At 53.6% G+C, this 20,788-nt stretch overlaps 3 protein-coding genes across 4 annotated transcripts in view; 1 reads left to right on the forward strand and 2 right to left on the reverse strand.

The window, feature by feature from the left end:
• Nucleotides 1-729: 729 nt before the first annotated feature.
• Nucleotides 730-4,397, reverse strand: LOC128912412 (fibrinogen-like protein 1-like protein). Its single transcript, XM_054208250.1, has 4 exons — nucleotides 4,394-4,397; nucleotides 3,153-3,296; nucleotides 2,115-2,177; nucleotides 730-1,358 (listed from the first exon to the last, which is right to left on the reverse strand). The coding sequence occupies exons 1-4, from the start codon at nucleotides 4,395-4,397 to the stop codon at nucleotides 730-732; spliced, it is 840 nt and encodes a 279-aa protein (XP_054064225.1).
• Nucleotides 4,398-8,676: 4,279 nt separating this feature from the next.
• On the forward strand, nucleotides 8,677-10,781 carry LOC128912413 (fibrinogen-like protein 1-like protein). Its single transcript, XM_054208251.1, has 3 exons — nucleotides 8,677-8,749; nucleotides 9,475-9,585; nucleotides 9,948-10,781. Exons 1-3 carry the CDS (start codon nucleotides 8,677-8,679, stop codon nucleotides 10,643-10,645), a joined length of 882 nt encoding a protein of 293 aa, XP_054064226.1. The 3' UTR covers nucleotides 10,646-10,781.
• Nucleotides 10,782-12,278: 1,497 nt separating this feature from the next.
• The window catches only part of LOC128913027 (fibrinogen-like protein 1-like protein), a 28,321-nt gene continuing 19,811 nt past the window's right edge, over nucleotides 12,279-20,788 (reverse strand). For both annotated transcript variants that reach the window (XM_054209980.1, XM_054209981.1), the window contains 3 exons: nucleotides 14,487-14,630; nucleotides 13,343-13,651; nucleotides 12,279-13,186 (listed from right to left, as the gene is read on the reverse strand). In XM_054209980.1, coding sequence (XP_054065955.1) covers nucleotides 12,558-13,186; nucleotides 13,343-13,651; nucleotides 14,487-14,499 — 951 coding nt within the window. In that variant the 5' untranslated portion in view covers nucleotides 14,500-14,630 and the 3' untranslated portion in view covers nucleotides 12,279-12,557. The remainder of the gene's footprint in view (nucleotides 13,187-13,342; nucleotides 13,652-14,486; nucleotides 14,631-20,788) is intronic.

Consider the following 20,788-nt stretch of genomic DNA (forward strand, 5'->3'; position numbering starts at 1 on the left):
CTCAATGTTGCCAAGAAAAGTGAAAACATTTTGACGTTGCCTAAGCTTACACAACACTACCATGTGCAAAGGCAGAAGTCTGCATGCAGTATTTTAAGTTTTATTTCTGCATTGCTTTTGCCCTGCAGTTCCCAGTGTCTGTCCTACAGGAAAGCTGAGCTTCAGTGGTGGTAACCTTCTAACACATCACCTTCTGTGAGCACTTCAAAGATTTGAAATAGACTTTTACAATTGAGACAGGTTTTTTTGCATACAGGTTTATTTGAATATTTAACAACTATTAAGCCTGAGATACAGAAGGTACAGAGTGGGAATTCGACTGTGCACATTAATATCTTGAGCAAAATCTTCAACAAGTGAAAATAAGGTAGTTTGCCAGAAGTTAAAGATGTAAATTAACTTACACAGCCATATAGAGCTGCATTTTATCTGAAGCACACTACAGATCTGGAAACTCCGGATTTTGCAAGAGACTGTTCTGGTTATTAACGTAATCAAAATGATCTGACTCTGAACAAAAGGATAAAGGCACAGTTGAGGAGTAGAGGGAATCTACAGGAGGGAGAAGAAGTGGAAGATACCTTATTTTCTTCGCTAGCTAGGTTATGACCAACCTCAGCAAAGACTCCCTAGGACACTAAGTTTGTCCATGACATGTTTTGCCTTTTTCAATCTCTTTACAGAGCTGGAATTATACTCAGGTTGACCAGGAAGGAAATGAAAATGCAACTAGCAGTAGGGAGATGGTTTGATGAGGATGGCAGAAGCTTTGCAGTTCCCGTTGCACAGGCTGCCCCATGTTATGGCCCCCTTCACGTTCAGCCGTACAGAATAACACGCTGAGTACCACCACCCGCCCCCATAGCTGGAGGCACAGTTCCCACTGGCAGTGTCCTGATCCCGATCTTTTGTGGAGAACTTCATGTTGTCGTGGATGGTGGAAGCACTGTTTGTGGTCATGGAGTCCCCTGCTGAACCCGAGTATGTTCCCAGCCTCAGCCGGTAGCCGCGGGACTCATCTTCCAGGCTGAAGAGGCTGTAGTCTGCAAACTTCATGGTGTTTGTGGCATCCCAGATGACAAACCTGACCTGGTAGACCTTCTGCCTGGAGATCTGATGGATGTACTCGGTGCCCAGCCAGTACTCGGTGCGCACGTTCCCAAAGCCGTACTTGTAGGTGCTCCAGGACTCAGCCCAGGTGATCTCCGTGCTGTGACGGTTCCTCTGGATGACTGTCCAGCCCCCGCCCGCCACATTCATTTCACAGTACACCACGATGGGCTGCAGGCCGATGGGCTGGATGACGTAGACGCCACTGGGGCTGCCAGCAGAGACCTCGCTGCAGTCCTTGGGCCAATCTGGGGCAGGAGATAACATGGAGGACCAACAGGCACAGAAACACCCCTGTCTGCTTGTCTGGCCCTGAGAGAGGGATTTCTAGAAAATGGGCAGATGCGGGATTTTGCCAGGGTAGTAGAAAGTCTACCACTGTGCTTCCTACCGTAAATGTAAAAGCAGAAAGCTCTATAAGGGAAATACAGTGACTAAGAGAATATGCATATGTTTTGAAGGTATAAGCATAGAATTTGCTTCTCCTTCTGGCTCAGTCTCTTGCTTCCTCAGCCTTTCCCAATGTTCAGATGTTTCTCCTCCCTCATAGTGATTCAAGCTTGGCTTGGTGAGGGCTTTTATTACATGGTTATGCAGAAACTTAACTGAGCCATGTGAGCTGTTCCTGTAGACCTGGATCCACTGCATCCCTGGGGTCTGGAAGGAAAAAACCTCATTCCCTTGGCATTGTAACCCATGGCCAGCTGCGAAACCACAGCAAGCATTGCTCGGGATGCACATCCTCTGCTTGCCCTGCGCAGAGCTCCACAGCAGAGAAGAGGACTTGTGGCATGTAAGTAATGGTTGCAAAGTCCTTTGGGATCTTGTCAGGCCTAGTTCTGCATGAAGCTATCACTAGTAACAAGTGTTGTCTGAGTGCCCTTGGAGGAGCACATCGAGTCTTGCCCACAGGAGCTGGGTTATCCCTAGGTTTGCTGCCCACCCACCACTGTTGGACCCCCCCCTTGCCTACACCTCTCCCTGCGGGGTGGTGGGGCACTCACTGCGCTGCGCCGTCCGCTGAGTGCCGCTGCCTCTGTTCTGCTGCATGTTCTCTCCTTCTTCATCTGCATGGGGAAAAACAGAAAGAGTGAGATGAGCCCCCCGTGCCACAGCACAGAGGGAACTCCAGCCTCCACAGGCTGTTATTCCCAGTGCTAAGTTTGTAGGGCACTTCAACAATGCCACTGGGCTCTTTTTTCTTCCTATATGGCATTTTTTGGTTGTAAACGCTTTGAAGGGATAAGGTACTAGGAAGTGTAACACCACAGTCATTGAGTGTCTGCCTGTTTGGTCCACTCGGTGTTATGGCTTTACAGAGTTGCGTGGAGTGGACTGCGTGTCCGAGTAGCAGTGATGAGTACAAGGAGACGCTGCTGGAGAAGAAGCATCCAGAAGAAAACAGACCGTGCGTGGTTTCAGACCAAGATCAAACTGTTGAGTGATGGTGCCATAAATCTGCATTGCTTCTCAGAGGTGGCTGAAGGGATTCCTGTGTTCATTCAATTCATAAAGAGCTTCAGAAACCGTCAGAGAGGAAAAGGAGCTCAAAGCATGTAAGACAGCAATGGTCTCTCTAAAGAGATATCACAACGCTCATCTTTGTAAGACAGCATTCCCTGAAAGCCTCCAGTGGCATGACCTCTGTCGGTGATGTGACGAGTTTATTACATCATTTAGCCACGTGCAAGCTTCAGAGAGCATTTTTGGCTGGCCACTTATACAAAATTTCTCTGAAGTTTCAGGGCTACAGACAGACCACAGATATCAAAGAGAAAAGGTCTTCCTTTGAATATCTGCAGCTCTCTAGAAAAAGCTGCCACATACGGTCTTGTCAATAACAAAGAAGGTTGAACTACCAAATCCTATGATGTTTGGTTAAGATCTGAAAGTGGAGAAAGATTGGATCAGGCTCCTTTTATTTCTGAGTGTGACTGCCCTTCCCCAACATTATTTTCCACATCTCCCTCTCCGTGCAGAGAGGAGAGGGTGCTGAGGTTTGGATGAACAGAGTTTAGGGCTGTAAGAGAGAAAACACATACCGGGACGGAGGTTACCTGAATGGAGATTATTGATGTCATCTAAACTTGCTTGTAATCTTTCCAGGTTTTCAATTCTCACAGCAAGAAGAGAGGCTAGCAGGGCCAGCACGGAGGTAAAGAACAGAAGATTGGAGTGATGACCAGCTGGAAAAAGAAGACACACGATGAATCTGGAAATGCAAACCCTCTGAAAGAGATTTGGCTAACTAAATTCAGCAGAAGTTAAACCAAATGTACCGAGTAGACAAATCCACATTAATTATGCTTTTTCTTTATTGAGCAGCAGAGGTATAAAGAAGTTTCCAAAACCAAGCATCCTGCAAAGGCATACATCCCCAGAGAGAAACAATTTCACTCAAACCTTGATTACAACCTACAGGTTTAAATCTGCAGCTTCCAAAAGCAGGGTCATCCTCTTTGGCTGTGGTGTGGGCTAAGGCAAGGGGCTGTGGGCCCTGGCATGGAGATGTGAAGCCGGCATCAGTGTGTGTGTGTCTTGAGAACAACATCTCCTAGTAATACAGGATGGCACGCTGATTTGTAGGTACTGCTGCTACCTGAAGATAGTCAGGAGCTACTGTAGCAGAGACAAACAAGGCACAGGGACCTGAGGTCTTGGAAAGAAAGGCACTGTTGCGGCCACCATGCTGGTGGTACCCCGAGAGTCAGTGGCTTCACCTGCAGTTGTCCCAGAGCTGCCAGAGCACCGTGCCGAGGCTGGGGGCTCCTTTGGACCATACCAGATCAGGACATTCCCCAGCAGTTTGTTTGTGGCCAGCTCCATAGATTTGTGTCTACGGCCTGCCCACCCAGCTTCAGTACCCTGAAGGACTTATGAGGATGATGGGTGATTAATGCATTAATTAGCTTCCATTCCATTCCATTCCATTCCATTCCATTCCATTCCATTCCATTCCATTCCATTCCTTTTTTTTTTTTTTTCCTGTGTACTTTGGGCTCTGGCACAAATATAAGTTAAATAAATGTTGCCTTTACAACACCATCCAGAGCAGGACGTTTTTGCCTCTGGTCAGAATGGAGGAGAGAGCACGAAGAGGGTCACAGAGACTGGGGCGGGTACGGCAGGAATAGGGTTGTCCCACCGTCCCGAGGCCAGAAATGGTCAGTGGGAAAAGCAGAGATGCAGTGCGGGCGGCAGAAGCCCAGAGGCAGGCAGAGGAGGCAGGGATGCCCGGCTACGCGCAGCAATGCCGTGCCCTCCCATCCCATCCCACACTCACCCATGCCGTGTCTGCGGGGACCTACGGAGCGGGAAGCCGAGCGGGTTTGGCCTGGCAGCAGGGCGGCCAACCCCACCGTTATATAGAGTTCGGCAGGTGAGGCGGGGCTGGCTGACCCAAACCACAACACACATCCTCCGGTTGTCATCAGGGATGGAAATTTATGGTTTATTTACCTCCATCCATAAGCGCCTCTGCTCATGCAGCAGCTGTTGCACTTCTGTGATAAGAGATACCAACTGAACCTCAGCAAACAGCACCTGATGTTCACACAAAACTCCACCAAAGTGACAAATGCTCCTGATAAGGATTTTTCTTAAGGTTGTTATTACTTACAGAATTTGACGCCAAACCCTGTGGGGACATCCTGTGATCTAGACCGCGCCGGGGATTTCCCGTCAGTGTCTGCCTTCCTAGCATGGTGCCTCACCCTAGAGGGAGCCGTGCTCTGACACTGCGCCCTGCTTCTCACACACACCAGGGCAGCAAAGGGGCCTCATCCAGCCCTGACCCCCGCCCCAGCAACGCAACCCCTTGCTTGGTGTCGGCCCTCCAGCAGTGAACCGGTCCCATGGGGCAGCCACGTGTGTGGAGGTGCCGCTGCCCCAGTGCTGCTGTGGGGCAGGTCCCGCAGCCCTCCCCGGGGGTCCAGCGCTGGTGCTGAAGCCAAGGGTCTGCTGGAGGGTTTAGCTCTTACTTCACAGCTCTGGGCAACCTGGGGAGTGGCCCTCATCACAGAGCTGGTTGCAGACTCAATTAACAGGGTGGCTGCGGGTGAAGTGGAATAAATGCTTAATGGACATTGAGTCCAGTCTGAAGCCAGGCGTGCAAATGGCACAGGAATGGGAGGAGAGTGCTGAGAAGGGCAGCCCAGCAATGCTGGCTGATAGCGTGGTGACACTGATGTAGGACTGCAGTGAGGTATTTACTGATGGGTTGGCACCAGCAGGTGCTGAGCCACCAGAGCGTGTCCCTGCGCCAGCCCCAGGATGCTCCGTAGCACTGTTGGGGACCCGCACGGGCTCTACTGCTGCAAGGCTGGTGCTGGCTGCTTGGCCCCACGCTGCCTCCATCCCCAGGTCGCATTGCCAACTCTGCTGTCCTCCAGGAGACCAGCAGGTGGTGGTAAAGGTCCCAGTGCCAGCACACCCTGCCACTGTGCCAGCGCCTCGCTGTGCCCTGCCCGGGCCCCTGCTCTGTACTCCAAGACCAAATGACTCTCCTTTCAGTACAGCGAGGACATTTTTTCACCAAGGGACGTGTCTTCCCCTGCCATACACCAGCCCCTTGTAAAATTACCAGCTCCAGAATTACACATGTATTCACAGAAAAAAAGGATTCCTGCCAACTCCACATTGCAGTAGGATCCGTCATGCTGTTGGACAGCAATGAGTATCTTAGACCCCATCCAAGACAATTCCTCAGCAGTTTCCTTTTAAAGAAGCACCTTTTCTTTTGCAAGAGCTTCCCAACATCCCTTGATAGATAACCTGGGGCTGTAGCATTTGTCTTTGATACATTTCTGCCAGTTAAATTTCGAAAAGATTAAAAGGGTCTTCCCAGGCCTTTGAGGCAGCCCCCCCCGTGCCCTCTGTCTTCCTGCCATGCAGGAGCAGAGCTGGCTCCCCACACCAACCGGGGCACCACCTGTCAGCTCCAAAGCTGGGGTGCCAAGCCATGGCTGACATCCCAGTCTGTCACTGCGTGTGACCCCGGTGAGCACTGGGGTGGCCCTGCCTGCTGCTGCCCTTCCGTGCCTCCTGCACTCGCTCAGCCGTAAAAAGGTCCCTGCAGCAGGGGTCCCATGGCAAGCTCTCCTTGCGCTGCTGGCCCTTGGGGACAGGGCATGGGCAGCCTTGGAGCAGTGAGCCCAGACGAGGCATTGAATCATACAGTCCTAGAATGGTTTGGGTCGGAAGGGACCTTTAAAGGTCTCTAGTCCAACCCCGCTGCAATGAGCACGGACATCTTCAACTAGATCAGGTTACTCAGGGCCCGTCCAACCTGGCCTTGAACACCTCCAGGGACAGGGCATTGACCGCCTCTCTGGGCAACCCGGGCCTGTGTTTCACTGCCCTCAGCACCCAACATTTCTTCCTTATATCTAGTCTGAATCTCCCCTCTTTTAACTTAAAGCCATTACCCCTTGGCCGCAACACGCCCTGCTAAAAAGTCCCTCCCCATCTTTTATAAGCCTCCTTTATGTACTGGAAGGGGCTCTAATGTCTCCCCGGCGCCTTCTCTTCCCCAGGCTGAACAACGCCTCTCAGCCTGTCCTCACAGCAGAGGTGCTCCATCCCTCTGATCATTTTTGTGGCCCTGTCTGCAGAGGTGGCAAGCAGAGCTGAGTTATGGAGCGAGGGAGAAGAGGCAGAGGAGGGGACTGAGCCTCCCGCGCAGATGGGGACAGGCATCTGCCCCCTCGCTCCTTCCCTGCCCTCGGTCCCCTGGCAGGGCCTGCTGCCAATGGAAGCATCACCTTTAGGTTCACCAAGGCCAAGTGCCAGGTCCTGCCCTTGGGTCACCCCAACCCCATGGACGCTCTGGGCCGGGGGCAGAGTGGCTGGAGAGCTGCCCGGGGGAAAAGGACCTGGGGGTGTTGGTCGACAGCAACTGAATACGAGCCAGCAGTGTGCCCAGGGGGGCAAGAAGGCCAACAGCATCCTGGCCCGTATCAGGGACAGTGTGGCCAGCAGGACTGGGGCAGTGATGGTCCCCCTGTACTGGGCACTGGTGAGGCCCCACCTCGAGGGCTGTGTCCAGTTTTGGGCCCCTCACCACAAAAAAGACATTGAGGTGCTGGAGTGTGTCCAGAGAAGGGCAACGGAGCTGGTGAGGGGTCTGGAGCACAGGTCCTGTGAGGAGCAGCTGAGGGAGCTGGGGGTGTTCAGCCTGGAGAAGAGGAGGCTGAGGGGAGACCTTCTCGCTCTCTGCAGCTCCCTGAAAGGAGGGGGTAGCCAGGGGGGGGTCGGTCTCTTCTCCCAAGGAACAGGCGATGGGACAAGAGGAAACAGCCTCAAGTTGTGCCAGGGGACATTTAGACTGGTTATCAGGAAAAATTTGTACACTGAAAGGGTTTTAAGCATTGGAAGAGGCTGCCCAGGGAAGGGGTTGAGGCACTATCCCTGGAGGGATTTAAAAAACCAGTAGACATAGTGCTTAGAGATATGGTTTAGTGATGGTTTTTGTCAAGAGATAGGTTGAAGGTTGGACTTGATGACCTGAAAGGTCCCTTCCAACCTGGACAATTCTATGATTCTATAAGACAGAGTGTACTGCAGCCAGATGAAGACCCACGGCTAGTGACACACAGGAGTACAAGCTGCCCAACAGGACTGCCACAATTGGGTCCAGCAGAGTCAGCCGGCAGGTGACAGGTGAGGAGCTGCTGATGCCTCCCAAGGCACTGTAGGAGAAGAGGGATTAAAAGAAGAGGGGAACAAGGAGGAGACTCCAACTCAGTCCTGAGGGTTTGCTGAAACACCCTGCAGAAGTGCGTGAGACAAGGTAAACCTCCCCAGACAGATGTGGTCCCAACAGTTGTAGCTGCTGCTTGATGATCTGGTCCTGGGTGTATGCGAGATGCTCTCCCAGTCAGCACGCAGCCTGGACCATGCCGGGGCGATGCCCACCCTGCATGCTGTGGGGAAGAGCAGGAGGTCAGCAGAGCTTTCCTGAGCTTGTTTCTTCTCACCAAGACATACGGGCCAAGGAAGGGAGATGTAGGGGAAGGGGTACTGCGTGGACACCCCCCAGCCCATTTTTGCTCAGAGCTGCTGGAAGCGGGGACGGCCCCCAGAAAAGGCTGCTGCCTCCAGCCCTCAGCCTCTACTGATCGAGGACAAAAAAGGCATTGGTGTTCCCAGCCCAGCTCTGGGGCTGACTTCTCAGCAGCTCTCTGCAGGGAAGGAGGCCAAGACAGGCCTCCAGCCATCACTGAAGTGTTGTGACATGCTGCGAGCTGATAACTGTTGACAAACCACTGCCCAGAGGTTTTACCCTCTTTGATCTCTGGATGATACAAGTCTTCCCCGTGCCCTTGGTGTTCACACTCCTTCTCTTCTGTTTGCCTTCCTCCTCTCCTTCAGCTCTTTTATTGCCCTGCAGCAGTTGGTAGATCTCCAGAAACATTTAACTCCTGGGCAGGTCCAGTATATCACAGTTGATAAGTGCCCCACAGCTGTGAGGTTTGGAGTACTTTATTTTTATTTTTTTCAGAAAAAAACACCTTAGGGCCTCTCTGTGTAATCGTGAGCAAAGAGAAGGCACCAGATGGGCACACAATGATTAACTGTGTCCATGCAAACAGGGGAGCCGAGACCCTCATGCAGAGGAGGTGCGTACAGAGAGACCCGGGTATAAAGGGACAGAGGCCAGCATGGAGCTGAGAGCAGTGGGACTGACTGCTCAGGCTCCCAGCATCCGCTCAGCCGCACCACAAGGATGGGTGATTTCTCCTCTTCCTCACAGCTCCTTTTCTGCAGCGCTTGGGGCTCTGGGGGGTGCAAGTAGACAACCAAGCTAAGTGCCAGACGTGGGGGACCGCAGTGGCGGGAGCTGATGAGAATGTCCAGCGTCCGTCCCACTGCTCTTCTTTCCACCCAGCCGTTTCTTTTTAGTTCTCTGTTGCTGCTGCTGGGTTGTTTCCTGCGTCCCTGTGAACTGCATGCTCTGCACCTGGAGCACCAGGTTTTATACACCAAACTCAGCTGCAGGGCTTTGAACTGTGCTCTGAATGCACTTAACACAGATTTACTTCTTTCCCATAAAAATATCCTTTTACCTCTAGACCTGTAGGAAAAAAAACCAAAACAAACCACATTTAGGAGAAACATAAGAAAATGTGACTGCAGGTTTCTGTCTGGTGCCTGGAAGGGGCTGATCAGGAGGGTGACAAGGCCATTTCTCACCTTGCTTCACCCCTGCAGGGGCAGAGCCTGCACCGAAGCTGCGGTTCCCACCTCCCCAGGAGCCCCCTGGTCCTGCCTGTGCCCCGTGGCTCTGCCTCCCTTCGTCCGAGTTCCCGGGGGGCCGGGGGGCTGCCTGGGGATCCTGACGGTGCTGGGCCCTTTCCTCCCCAGGGCACCAGGCTGGGACACGTCAGCTCCACAGGGGCCTTGTCCTCCTGCCTGCTGTGGTGGCGACGCTTCTCCTCTGCGTGAGCCCAGCGCGTGTGGCCGGCTACCAGAGAGGTGAGTAGGTTGGACAGGGCTCTGAGCAACCTGATCTAGTTGAAGATGTCCCTGCTCATTGCAGGGCGGTTGGACGAGATGACCTTTAAAGGTCCCTTACAAGCCAAACTATTCTACGATTCTACAATTCTATGAATATGGGTGCCAGGGGGACAGCCGCTGAGCTGCCAAGTTTGGGTGCAGCCGAGCTACCCATTGCTGCCCATGGCCAGGCTCCAAGGTGCTGGGTGTAAGTGTCCTCATGCCTGCAGCCACAGACACAGCAGGTCTCTGCTTTCAAACCTAACTGCAAAGAAGGGCAATTCTTCCCTCTCATCACCAGCCAATGAGAGGTGTTCCCAGTATGTTCCACTGGGATCCAGCATCAGCAGGATCAGTACAGCTGCCGATAACCTGCCAGCCAATCCTCCAGTACGGGTCCCTCATGTCTTGCTTGATCTGCTGCCGCAGGGCTCCCAGCAGCCCCAGCGGGGTGTACGTCATCCAGCCAGCACGGTTGCCCCCACGGGTGGTGTGGTGTGACATGGACACCGAAGGCAAGGGCTGGACTGTTGTCCAGAGAAACACCTACACCACCGAAATCACATGGAAGGAGTCCTGGACCACCTACAAGTACAGCTTCGGGAACATGCGGGGCGATCACTGGCTGGGCACCGAGTACCTGCACCTGCTGACGCAGCAGGGCACCTACAAGGTCCGCTTCATCATGTGGAATAAAGCCAACATCACCCATTACGCCGAGTACGACATCTTCAGGGTGGAGAGTGAGGCTAGTGGGTACCCACTGAGGCTGGGCCGGTTTTCTGGTGATGGGGATGACTACCTGACCAGCTATTACCCTAAGAAGGGGGGCATACACGACAACATGAAGTTCAGCACAACCGACAGGGACCAGGACCAGTACAGCGGGAACTGCGCCAACAGCTACGGGGGCTGGTGGTACGACAAGTGCCAGAACGTCCTGCTCAATGGCAAGAGGTACATCTTCTGGCCAGGAACCTGCCCAAGCAGCAACTGTGCATCCTCCCTCATCCTGGTCAAACCCACAGATGTGTGCTGACCATGCTGCAGTGCCCAGCCCCCCTGGGAGCCTGCGGGAGTGCCCCATCCCCAGCTCAGTGCCCCCTTCCCATGCCTGCCAACAGCCCTGCGCCAGCCCCAGTGCACGTCCTGCGCTGCCTGCAGCTCCTGCACCACCACCAGCTGAAAGACAGCGGCTCCAGGGCTCAGGAGCAATCGCCCGGAGCCCTGGGCATGCGGGCAGCTTCGCCCAGTGCCACGGTGCTGGCCAGCACTGGGACGCAGGCACTGGTTTGGGGTGGGTGCGCCCATCCTGTCCTGGGGAGGGGGAAACGGTGCAAGTTCCCTTCCCTGTGCAATCCGTCTATTCCTGCTTTGCTCGGGCCCTGCTCCCTCCCCGGGCCCCACATGCCCCACAGCTCTGCTACCCATGGTGGGAGAAATCAGCTGCAATAAACCCCGGAGCCAGACTTTGCTGCCTTGTGTCTACCTGCCGCCATGACACTGCACACACACATACACACGAAGAGTCGAGGTCCCGGGGCGGTGAAGGATGCTGGGGGACACCATGTTCATGGCGCAGGGTGGGTCCCATTTGCTGCATCCCCCATCTGAGATTCACCCTTTCCTTGCTCTGCTCCATGCCATGGCTGGGAGAGCTGGAGCCCCATCTCCATCCTGCAGCAAGGGCTGGAGGGTCAGGGTGCCCCTGAGGGGCGTCAGGTCACCAGGAGGGGGCTTCATGCCATGGGGGATCCATTCCTGGTGTGGTCATCGAATCATAGAATGCTTTGGGTTGGAAGTGACCTTTAAAGGCCACCTAGTCCATCCCCCCTGCAACATGCAGGGACATCTTCAACCAGATCAGGTTGCTCAGAGCCCTGTCCCCAGTCCCCGGGGTCCCTTGTCAGCCCAGTGCTGGGTGCTGGAGGGGTGATGCTTTGAGGTCCCAGGGGTTGGGGAGCCCCAGGGTGAGCAGGGCAGACCCACAGTCCTCCCCCTGCAGCTGGGGCCAGGGGCCGCGGGGCTCGTGGGGGCAGGAGAGCATTGCATCATGGCCAGTGCTTTCCCACACTGGAGCGGGTGATGTCAGGTGGCCAGGACATGGCTGGCCAGGGAGAACCCGGGGCTCGGGATGGCATCTCTCCCGCAGTGAGCTGGACTCTGTTCGCACAACCGCCCACGGCAACGGTGTGAGCACCTGTAGTGGGACTCTGTCGGGACAGGTACTGGGAGCACTGGGCACTACGGGAGCACTGGGGGATGCCCAGTGCATTGATATTTTCCCCTGCAACCCCACAGATTTATTTTTTTTTAAGAAACCTGGCACTGCCCTAGCGTGGCTGCTTGCTTCCTATTGGCCTGTACGAACATGATGGAGATACGGAGAAGGTATTTGTGTGTTGTAGGTGTTGTTTTAGACACAGGATTTTACCAGAGGTTTTACCAACCACTGAACTGAGAGCCAGTGTGGGTGAAAACACTTCTGCAGTTGTAGGTGTCAAGGCCACATCTCCAGCTAGTGGGGTTAATTCAGACTTACGAGGAAATAAGGAATCCTATCCTTCCACCACCCCAGCTAATGAGGGGGTGACAGAAACCTTGAAGAGAAAGGGACTGACTCTTTATACAACTGAGAATAAGAATGTTTTCCCATGACACTCATCCAGGCATTATGTTTCTAAAGCACATTTTATTCTCCAGAGCAGGTACGTTTCGGAAGTACAGGATTTGCAATGTATTAGTCTGATTATAATGCAATTAAAATAAAAACAGCTCAAAGGGGAAGAACCCAGCAAGGGAAGCAGAGGAGCTCCGCAAAAGAGGGGAAAAAAGAATCTCTCGGAAGCCCTGGGTGTCCCCACAGCCACCTGCTCCGTGCCCCCCAGCAAAGGGGTCCAGCAGGACACTGGTGTGGCCACATGCCGGGGCAGACAGGCAGCAATGAAGCCCTAGCAGTAGGGAGATGGTTTGATGAGGATGGCAGAAGCTTTGCAGTTCCCGTTGCACAGGCTGCCCCACGTTATGGCTCCGTTCACATTCAGCCGTACAGAATAACACGCCGAGTACCACCACCCGCCCCCGTAGCTGGAGGCACAGTTCCCGGTATGAATGTCCTGATCCCGATCTTTTGTGGAGAACTTCATATTGTCATGGTTGGCATAGGGAGTCTTCGAGGCTATGGCATCCTCCGCTGTCCCTGAGTAGGCTCCCAGCCTCAGCCGGTAGCCGCGGGACTCATCTTCCACACTGAAGAGGCTGTAGTTTGCAAACTTCATGGTGTTTGTGGCATCCCAGATGACAAACCTGACCTGGTAGACCTTCTGCCTGGAGATCTGATGGATGTACTCGGCGCCCAGCCAGTACTCGGTGCGCACGTTCCCAAAGCCGTACTTGTAGGTGCTCCAGGATTCGGCCCAGGTGATCTCCGTGCTGTGACGGTTCCTCTGGATGACTGTCCAGCCCCCGCCCGCCACATTCATTTCGCAGTACACCACGATGGGGTGCAGGCCGGTGGGCTGGATGACATAGACGCCACTGGGGCTGCCAGTGGGAATCTCGCTGCAGTCCCTGGGCCAACCTGGTGCAGGAGAGAGGGTGATTTAATAAGAACCTGTGCAACAAGACTGGAGCGCTTTCCAGAGTCCTCCTGTGGCTGGTTCTGCAAGACAAGTCCAAGACGTTAATGAGACCTGGATTGCCTGAGGAGCACAGATCATGCAAATGCCATCCTCACCTGAGCACACAACGCCTGCGTCCTCGTTGTGCCCGCAGTTGTGGTTTCCCCAAGGCCGCAATGAGCACTGAGTGAGGAGCTTTTCCTCCCCATTGCAGTTAACGTCGTCCAGCCAGATAGTCCCAGATCCTCTTCCAAAATAAGCATTGCCTGGTGCTGATACTGCATCTCCGCAGCCAAGCTGCCTACACACCACAGAGGCATCTCTCATGTCCCAGCTGTCATCACACACCGTTCCCCACTCATTGCGGTACCAAACCTCCACCCGTCCAGAGCACTGATTGGAGCCATTCACCAGCTGGACCTTACCTGGAACATGGAAAAGAATAGTAGAGAGGAGATTTGGAAATGGTGGGAGACGACACCAAAGACAGCTGGAGCCCAGATCAAGAGGTACTTTCTGGCTCAAGAAGTGGAGTCCATGAAGTAAGATATAGGCCCTTTACACCTGTGATTGTGCTCCTGCCTGGGAAAGGAGCCTTTGTCTTCTGAACTCTCCATTTCCAACTATTTTGGGGGTTTTGTTGCCCCAGAGACTGGGCATCAGTTTGCCATGTGTCCCCTCAGCCAAGTGGACGTCAGCCGTCCTCTCCCACCACTGCAGGAACTGTGTTGCACTGTCCTGGGACTGTGAGTACCCCAGGAGCAAGGCAGAGGGTGAGACAGGGAACAGTGCTGTCTGGTGAAGTACCCTCAGACAAGGGTATTGTACGGGAGAAGACCACTTCTCTAGTTCTTAGCCATGGGACAAGAAAAACAGCTGGGGATGCTGGTGGCAGGAGAACCCTTCTCTTCTTCTGCATCTTTCCCACTGACTGTCCCTACCGTCCTCCTGCGGGGCAGGGGATGTGTGGGGAGGGACGGCCTTGGCATTGGGAGAGGATCAGAGCAAACCCCCTGGACTTCTCCACACCTACACATGAGCAGAAAGGCCCGTGACTGCAAGGTCCCACGCCTGCACCCACCAGATATTTGAGGAAGGGGGTTTGACTCATGTTGGGGCATGTATCTCTCTTGAGGGATGCTGGGGCTCTGCTGACCCTTGGGTTGGAAGGGGTTTGGAAGATGCCCTCCCTGACAGCCCGCTCTGGGGTGGTCCTAGCCGTGTCCTGCTGGCAGAGATGGAGACCTTCCATGTACCCACCGTTCACTAACATGTTCCGAGCAGACTTGGTGTTATTCAAGACCGGTTGATTGAAGGGAGACTCTCTTTGGACGGTCCTGGTGAGATGTGGGGCAGGCAGGGCCAACACACAGGCAAGGAGCAGGAGGGGAGCACACCAGGCAGCTGGAGGAGGAAGGGACAAGATGAGAGTCAAACAGAGCATCCCACTGTCAGGGCAAAACATGCAACAGGGAAGGAGCGGCAGTAAGGTGAAACAGCTGCAAGTCACCCCAAAACTGTGAGGATGGCACGGGGTCACCTTTCTGACATGAACCTTGTAGCTGGACTCCTTCTTGTCCCCAAGATTCGTACCAGAACCCAAGGTGCCCAGGAAATTTGGGGAGCAAAATCAAGCAATCACAAGAAACTTGACCAAAGTGTTTATCTTTAAGTACAAACTTCAACAGAAACCTTGCAGAATATTTTCTGCCCCTCCATCTCACTAAACAGCTAGATGGTATTTTTTCAGACTTTCCACTATATTCTGGAAAATCCAAAGGAAAAAAAAAACATGCTGTAATCAATTAAAAACAATAATGTTATTCAACTTAATTATAATAATAGTTATCCCAAGATTAAAATCTGAGCATTCGTTTAAAGATGGCATCACTGCTGCACCTCTGGGGGTTACAGCAGTGTTGGATTGTAAAACTTCTGGAAAGGGATGATTTTTCCAATGGTTCCTCTATTTTGAACACCCCACAATGTGCTACCTTTGGTAGCAATTGGAAACCTACACTTTTGATATACCACTAAATTCAATCTTACATTTTTAACACATTTACACTGAGATTTATGCCTCTGCTGGGCTAGAATCAAAGTGCAGTGACAATCTGCTAGACATGAACCCATCCTTTCCTCTGAACCGTCCCTGCTCTGCTGGGATAAAGGGGTACTACAAGGAGATGAGTAGCTCCAATGTTTTCCTGTGTTCAACATCTTCTCTGCCCCCACTGACCCGTTTGCATGGGGAAAGGACACTCTGACCTTCCCTCGGTAGGTTTTTGCTCTCCTCCTCCTGAGCACAGCCCTGGGTAGACCCTGTTTGCAGAGACCTCCCCTCGCTTTGCCTGGACCCTGAGCCTCACTGAAGCTCTCCCCACTGCGTTCACAGCGATGCGAGGTGCAGAGATCCCCTGTCCCTCCAGCCGGAGCAGTGCAGTGACTGGGTCTGCAGGACAGCCAGCAGGTCTGCACCCATCGAGTAGGACTCAGCGCTGGTCTGACCGTCCTCTGCTCCCCGCTCTCTGGGACAGGGCAGCACACAGGTTCCCTCTCCCCCTCCACCTGACCCCTCCAGAGCTCTCCTCTGCCCTAATGTTACCCAGAGAGCTGCGCTGAGGGCAGACCCAGGGACCTGCATTTCCAACTTGAGTTGGAAGGGACCTTAAAGGTCATCCAGTGCCACCCCCTGCCCTGGGCAGGGACACCTCCCACCAGCCCAGGTTGCTCCAAGCCCCGTCCAACCTGGCCTTGAACCTCTCCAGGGATGGGGCAGCCACAGCTTCTCTGGGAAACCTGGGCCAGGGGCTCACCACCCTCACAGACAAGAATTTCTTCCTCACATCTCATCTAAATCTCCCCCCTTCCAGTTTAAAACCATTCCCCCTCGTCCCATGGCTCCCCTCCCTGATCCAGAGTCCCTCCCCAGCTTTCCTGGAGCCCCTTTGGGGACTGGAAGGGGCTCTGAAGTCTCCCCGTAGCCTTCTCTTCTCCAGGCTGAACCCCCACAACTCTCTCAGCCTGTCCTCACAGCAGAGGGGCTCCTCTGAGCATCCTCGTAGCCTGCTCTGGCCCTGCTCCAACAGATACATGTCCTTCTTGTGTTGGGGGCTCCATCCCTCTCAAACCTCCTCCCTTGCCCTGGGAGAAGCAGCATGGACCTTGAGTCTGTCCCTGCTTTGTGCCCTGTGTCATCTCCTGCCTCTGTGGAAGTCCTCCGTCCACAGGAGCAAACGTATGGCTCTGCCAGGGGAAAGGCTCTCAACACCCCCCTCCACCAGCGCTGCTTCTGAGGGTCCACAGCCCAGGGAACCCACCCTGCCCTGCTCCCCACGCTCACACTCACCCATGCTGACTCCAACAGGACACTTGGAAGTTCAGAAAGTTACTGCAGATACACTTTGAGTCACAAGATTTATAGCCGCACTGTGCCAGGGGAGGAGTGCAGCTGACACCGCTGCTGCTGGTCCCGTCCCGTTCTTGTGTCGGGGTGTGTTAATGAGCTGCTGGTAATAGGACTGTAACCTCAATGGACATTTGGGTAGACCCTGTTTGCAGAGACCTTGATAAGGTCTGATAAGAGCCCTTATCAGGACCTGAGCAAATACAGCCCAGGAGCAACAAAGGCATCCGGACACTTCCCATGTGTCAAGCAGGACGTTTTCTTGATATGCCACCAACGGGTGTTTGGAGACGTTTGCTAAGCTCCCTCCTGTCAGGGCACGACCCTGGAGATGCAGCCCCGCTCTTTGCACAGCTGAAGAGGGCCCAGTGTCCCTCCTGCTGAATCCCTGCCGACGTGGACAGGAGCTGGATGAAGCAAACCAGCACCGTGGAAGAGCCCAGGGATGTCCCTGCTTTCTTCTGGAGCAAATGCGCTGCATGGCTCAATAGCAGTTGGGGGCACGAAGCAGAACCAAGCAATGGTGGCAACTGTCCAGCTTGTCATGTCCGGGGCTCATGTCAGGAATGGAGCTAAAGAGACCGGACCAGTTGAAACACGAGACTATTTCTGTCTAAGTCTCAGGGAGCATCTGGTGCTGAGAAAATCTCCTGCCTCTTGCAACTGAGAGCACAGAAACTGTGGGGTCCGCAGCATGTCTGCTGCACAAGGCAGCCACGTGCCACCAGCCACCACCGTGCGAGGCCCCTGCTATCCACAGCACAACCTATGGTGACAAATGCCAGTTTTTGCCCAAGCCAGCTTTGAGCTATGGTTGCAAAAAAATACTGCAAAAAGAAAAACATTTTCCAAAGTCTCACATTTGAAAAATGACTGAATAATTTCAGCAGCTGCAAAATGTCACCTACTGAGAGAGCAAGAGTTTCGGGACAGGAGGGGCTTTCCCCAGCAAGGCTGAAAAGAACGTGGAGGTGAAACACGAGTTGTATTTTTGCACAGAGAAGTCCAGGTTACCCCAAGACTCTTCCAGAGTTACTCTTGGGCACTAACTTGCAGCTCAGACATTGGAGCAGAGCAAATGGAGATAAACAGGATTTCCAAAAGAGTTAACAAGCAAATCAAGAAAGTTGGTGATTTTTGTCCCCACATACCATGCCTGCTACAGGATGTTTCAAAAACATTTTCCCTCATAACTCATTTCTGCAGAGATGTGACGCTCGGACCATTCCCCAGGGAGGGATGGGATGTTGTCACATTCCCAGCACTTCTGTTTCATGACAGGTCCATATAAACGCCACAGCTGAGGCCCCCAAGGTGGCCGCAAAGACATGCTAAGCTCAGAGGATTCCTGCCTGAGAAGTCGGGGGTGCCTGACGCGCGAGGCGGGGTATCGCCGAGCAGAGGATGCTCTTTCAGAGCTCCGAACAGACACCGTGGACCCACAGCTGTTGACCACTGCTGGGGTGGACCTGCGCTCACAGACCTCCCCTGCACCTCCTGGCAGCGCAGCCCACCCAGACATGGCTGAGCGGCTCCACGGCAGCGTGGAGCTGCCCCGGAGTCAACACAAAGCAGCCCCCAGCAGCCTCCTCTGCCCCCCCAGGGCGCAGGCACAGGGCAGGGGCGGCCTGAGCAGCGAGCAGGAGACGGGCAGCTCCAGCTCCCAACACTGGGACCCCTTTGTGTCGGTGTGCACCTATCGAACAGCTGCTGCATGCTACTAGCAAGCTGTTCTCCACTGGTTTTATGGACATTTGTTTCTAAGCAGATATTTCTACCTTCCCCTCCTTGACTTCTTTCTTTTCCTTATTGGCCTCTGGAGCATCTGCAAGATGGGAAATATTTGTCTCACAGCTGTGAAGGTGTGAGCGCTGTTTTCTTTTCCCAGAAGAAATCTCAAAGCACATCCTGAGTAAAGAAATCGCGAAATTTTATGCTGCCGTGTACCTGTGCACACAGATAAAATTTTACTGCGATGAATGTGTCACTTTCGGTGCCTATTTCTAGCATTATAAAAAAGGATTAAGTTTGTGTAAAGCAAATATTAATGTGTTGGCAAGATTGATCTCAAATATCATTTGAGTATGGACAAGAAAGAAATTCTTGTAAGAGCTGATAAACTTTATCTCCACGTTCCCCAGGAGAAAGGGGCCTTGGGTTTCCACCTCATTGATGCAGAAACCTCTTCCTCCTTTTTGGTTTCAATGGCTTCAATGCCTGCAGGTGAAGATATCAAAAAGCGCCATTTATGAACACTTCGCTGCTTGCTGAAACCTAATCCAGAAGCCAGGTGCTTTTGCATTTGGTTTTCCACAAGTTTGGTGATCTTTCCTCTGACTGTCATCCTTTCCTTCCACTGCTTGGCCAGTTTGCTCTGCCCCTGCCGCTGCCTGTGCTCACGCAGGAGCTCCAGCTCTCTCGTCCTTTCCTCTGACACTGCTGGGGAATTTGAGGCTCTTCCAGGATTTTGAGCAGTGAAAGGGTAGCCCCTGCCTCTGGGAGATGTTACACCGGCTGATCCACTTCCATTTCCTTTCATCCAGGCCCGTTACAAGGATTTTGCTTTCCCCTTCCCCTGTCAGATGGAGCCAGTGGCCGATGTGTCCCTCTTCCCACCCTTGTTGTTGGGACCCACGCAGGCACTGCTGAACCCCAAAGGGTTCACCTGCGCAGGGACCATCCTCGCACCGGTATAAATGAGACCACCGAGGTGACGGAACACTGGTGTGGGGCAGAGCGAGCAGGAGGACGCTGATGCTCTCCTGCACCCTCCAGCAGCAGCCAGCACCTGGGCTGGCATTTGCTGCCGAGCAGAGCAAGCCGGTAACAACCACCTGCTGTGGGAAACTGCCTCCTGACCCCAAATCTGCCTGCAGAGGGGATGGAGCCGGTGAAAAGGGTCTTCCTGACCCCTGCCAGCGACTGTTGGTGCTCTGAAATGTGGGATTAATTAAAATCCACCGTGTACAAAGCAAAGAAAGATGGTCAGCAAAGGCTGGGATGCTCTCAGCCTTTCTTTTCCCAGCCTGGGCGGACTTTCTGCTTCCATGCAGAAATCCCAGAGTTGCATCTGGCCATTAAACCAGGAGGCCACTGTCTCTTCCCCTACTAAAAATCCAAGGTCACCACTAGCCCTTGCACTGTCCTAATCCCTATCCCATGCGGTTTAAGCCTCGTCATGTGAACAAGGCTCCTGCAGCACGTCCCACCCCTGCTGGTCGTGACCGTGGTGCTCTGCAGGGAGAGAATAGGCACCCAGCAGTGATCAGGAATGCCACAGGGAGCAATGCGGACACCCATCTGGCAGAAAACCCGACCCTGCAGCCCCAGTGGCAGCTGGGGGCAGGAATGGGCCGAGGGACCTTGTGCAAAGTGCTCCTGCTCTGAACGACAAGACAGAAACATCTCACCATTGTCAAGAGGCTGAGCCCCTTCCCAAGGCTCTCTGGAGCCAGGGGACCTGTGAGGCTGGTGGGACCCCCTGAGCACCAGCTACCAGAAATCAGACTTCCCGACACACCAGAGCTGACCCCAGGGTCTCCCACCACAAGTAGAAGCCTCATCTTGTCCCCCTGGTAAGCCAGCACAGCACCTTCCTGTGTTGGGGTAGTTCCTCTCTCCCCTCAGAGCATGTCTTCTGTCCCCCTGTGAGCCCAACAGACAACGTGGGACACGGCAGGCACAATATAACCACGTCACCTGCCTGCAACGTCCCAATTTCCTCCTAAACGCTCTCAAGACACAATGGGACCATTGACTGGCACAGGAGTGAAAAGGAAAACAGATATGCATAAGCACTGGACCAATGTCAGTTGGACAATGACCAACTTGTCATCGAGAAAGAAATTGCTTAAAAAGAAGGGATTTAACGGCTAGCTGTCATGGTGTCGGTTGGGATAGAGTTAGCACTTTTACCAGCAGCTGATACAGTGCTGCGTTTTGGATTTGGGATGAGAAATACTGTTGGTAGTGCACGGGTGGTTTTAGTTGTTGCTGAGCTCTCAAGGCCTTTTCTGCTCCTCAACCCACCCCACCAGTGAGCGGGCTGGGGGGCACCAGGAGTTGGGAGGGGACGCGTCCGGGACAGATGACCCCAACTGACCAGAAGGATGTTCCATGCCATGGGACGTTATACTCAGTGTATAAAGCTGGGGAA

The sequence above is a fragment of the Rissa tridactyla genome, chromosome 7, assembly GCF_028500815.1.
Source record: "Rissa tridactyla isolate bRisTri1 chromosome 7, bRisTri1.patW.cur.20221130, whole genome shotgun sequence".
Classification (NCBI taxonomy): domain Eukaryota; kingdom Metazoa; phylum Chordata; class Aves; order Charadriiformes; family Laridae; genus Rissa; species Rissa tridactyla.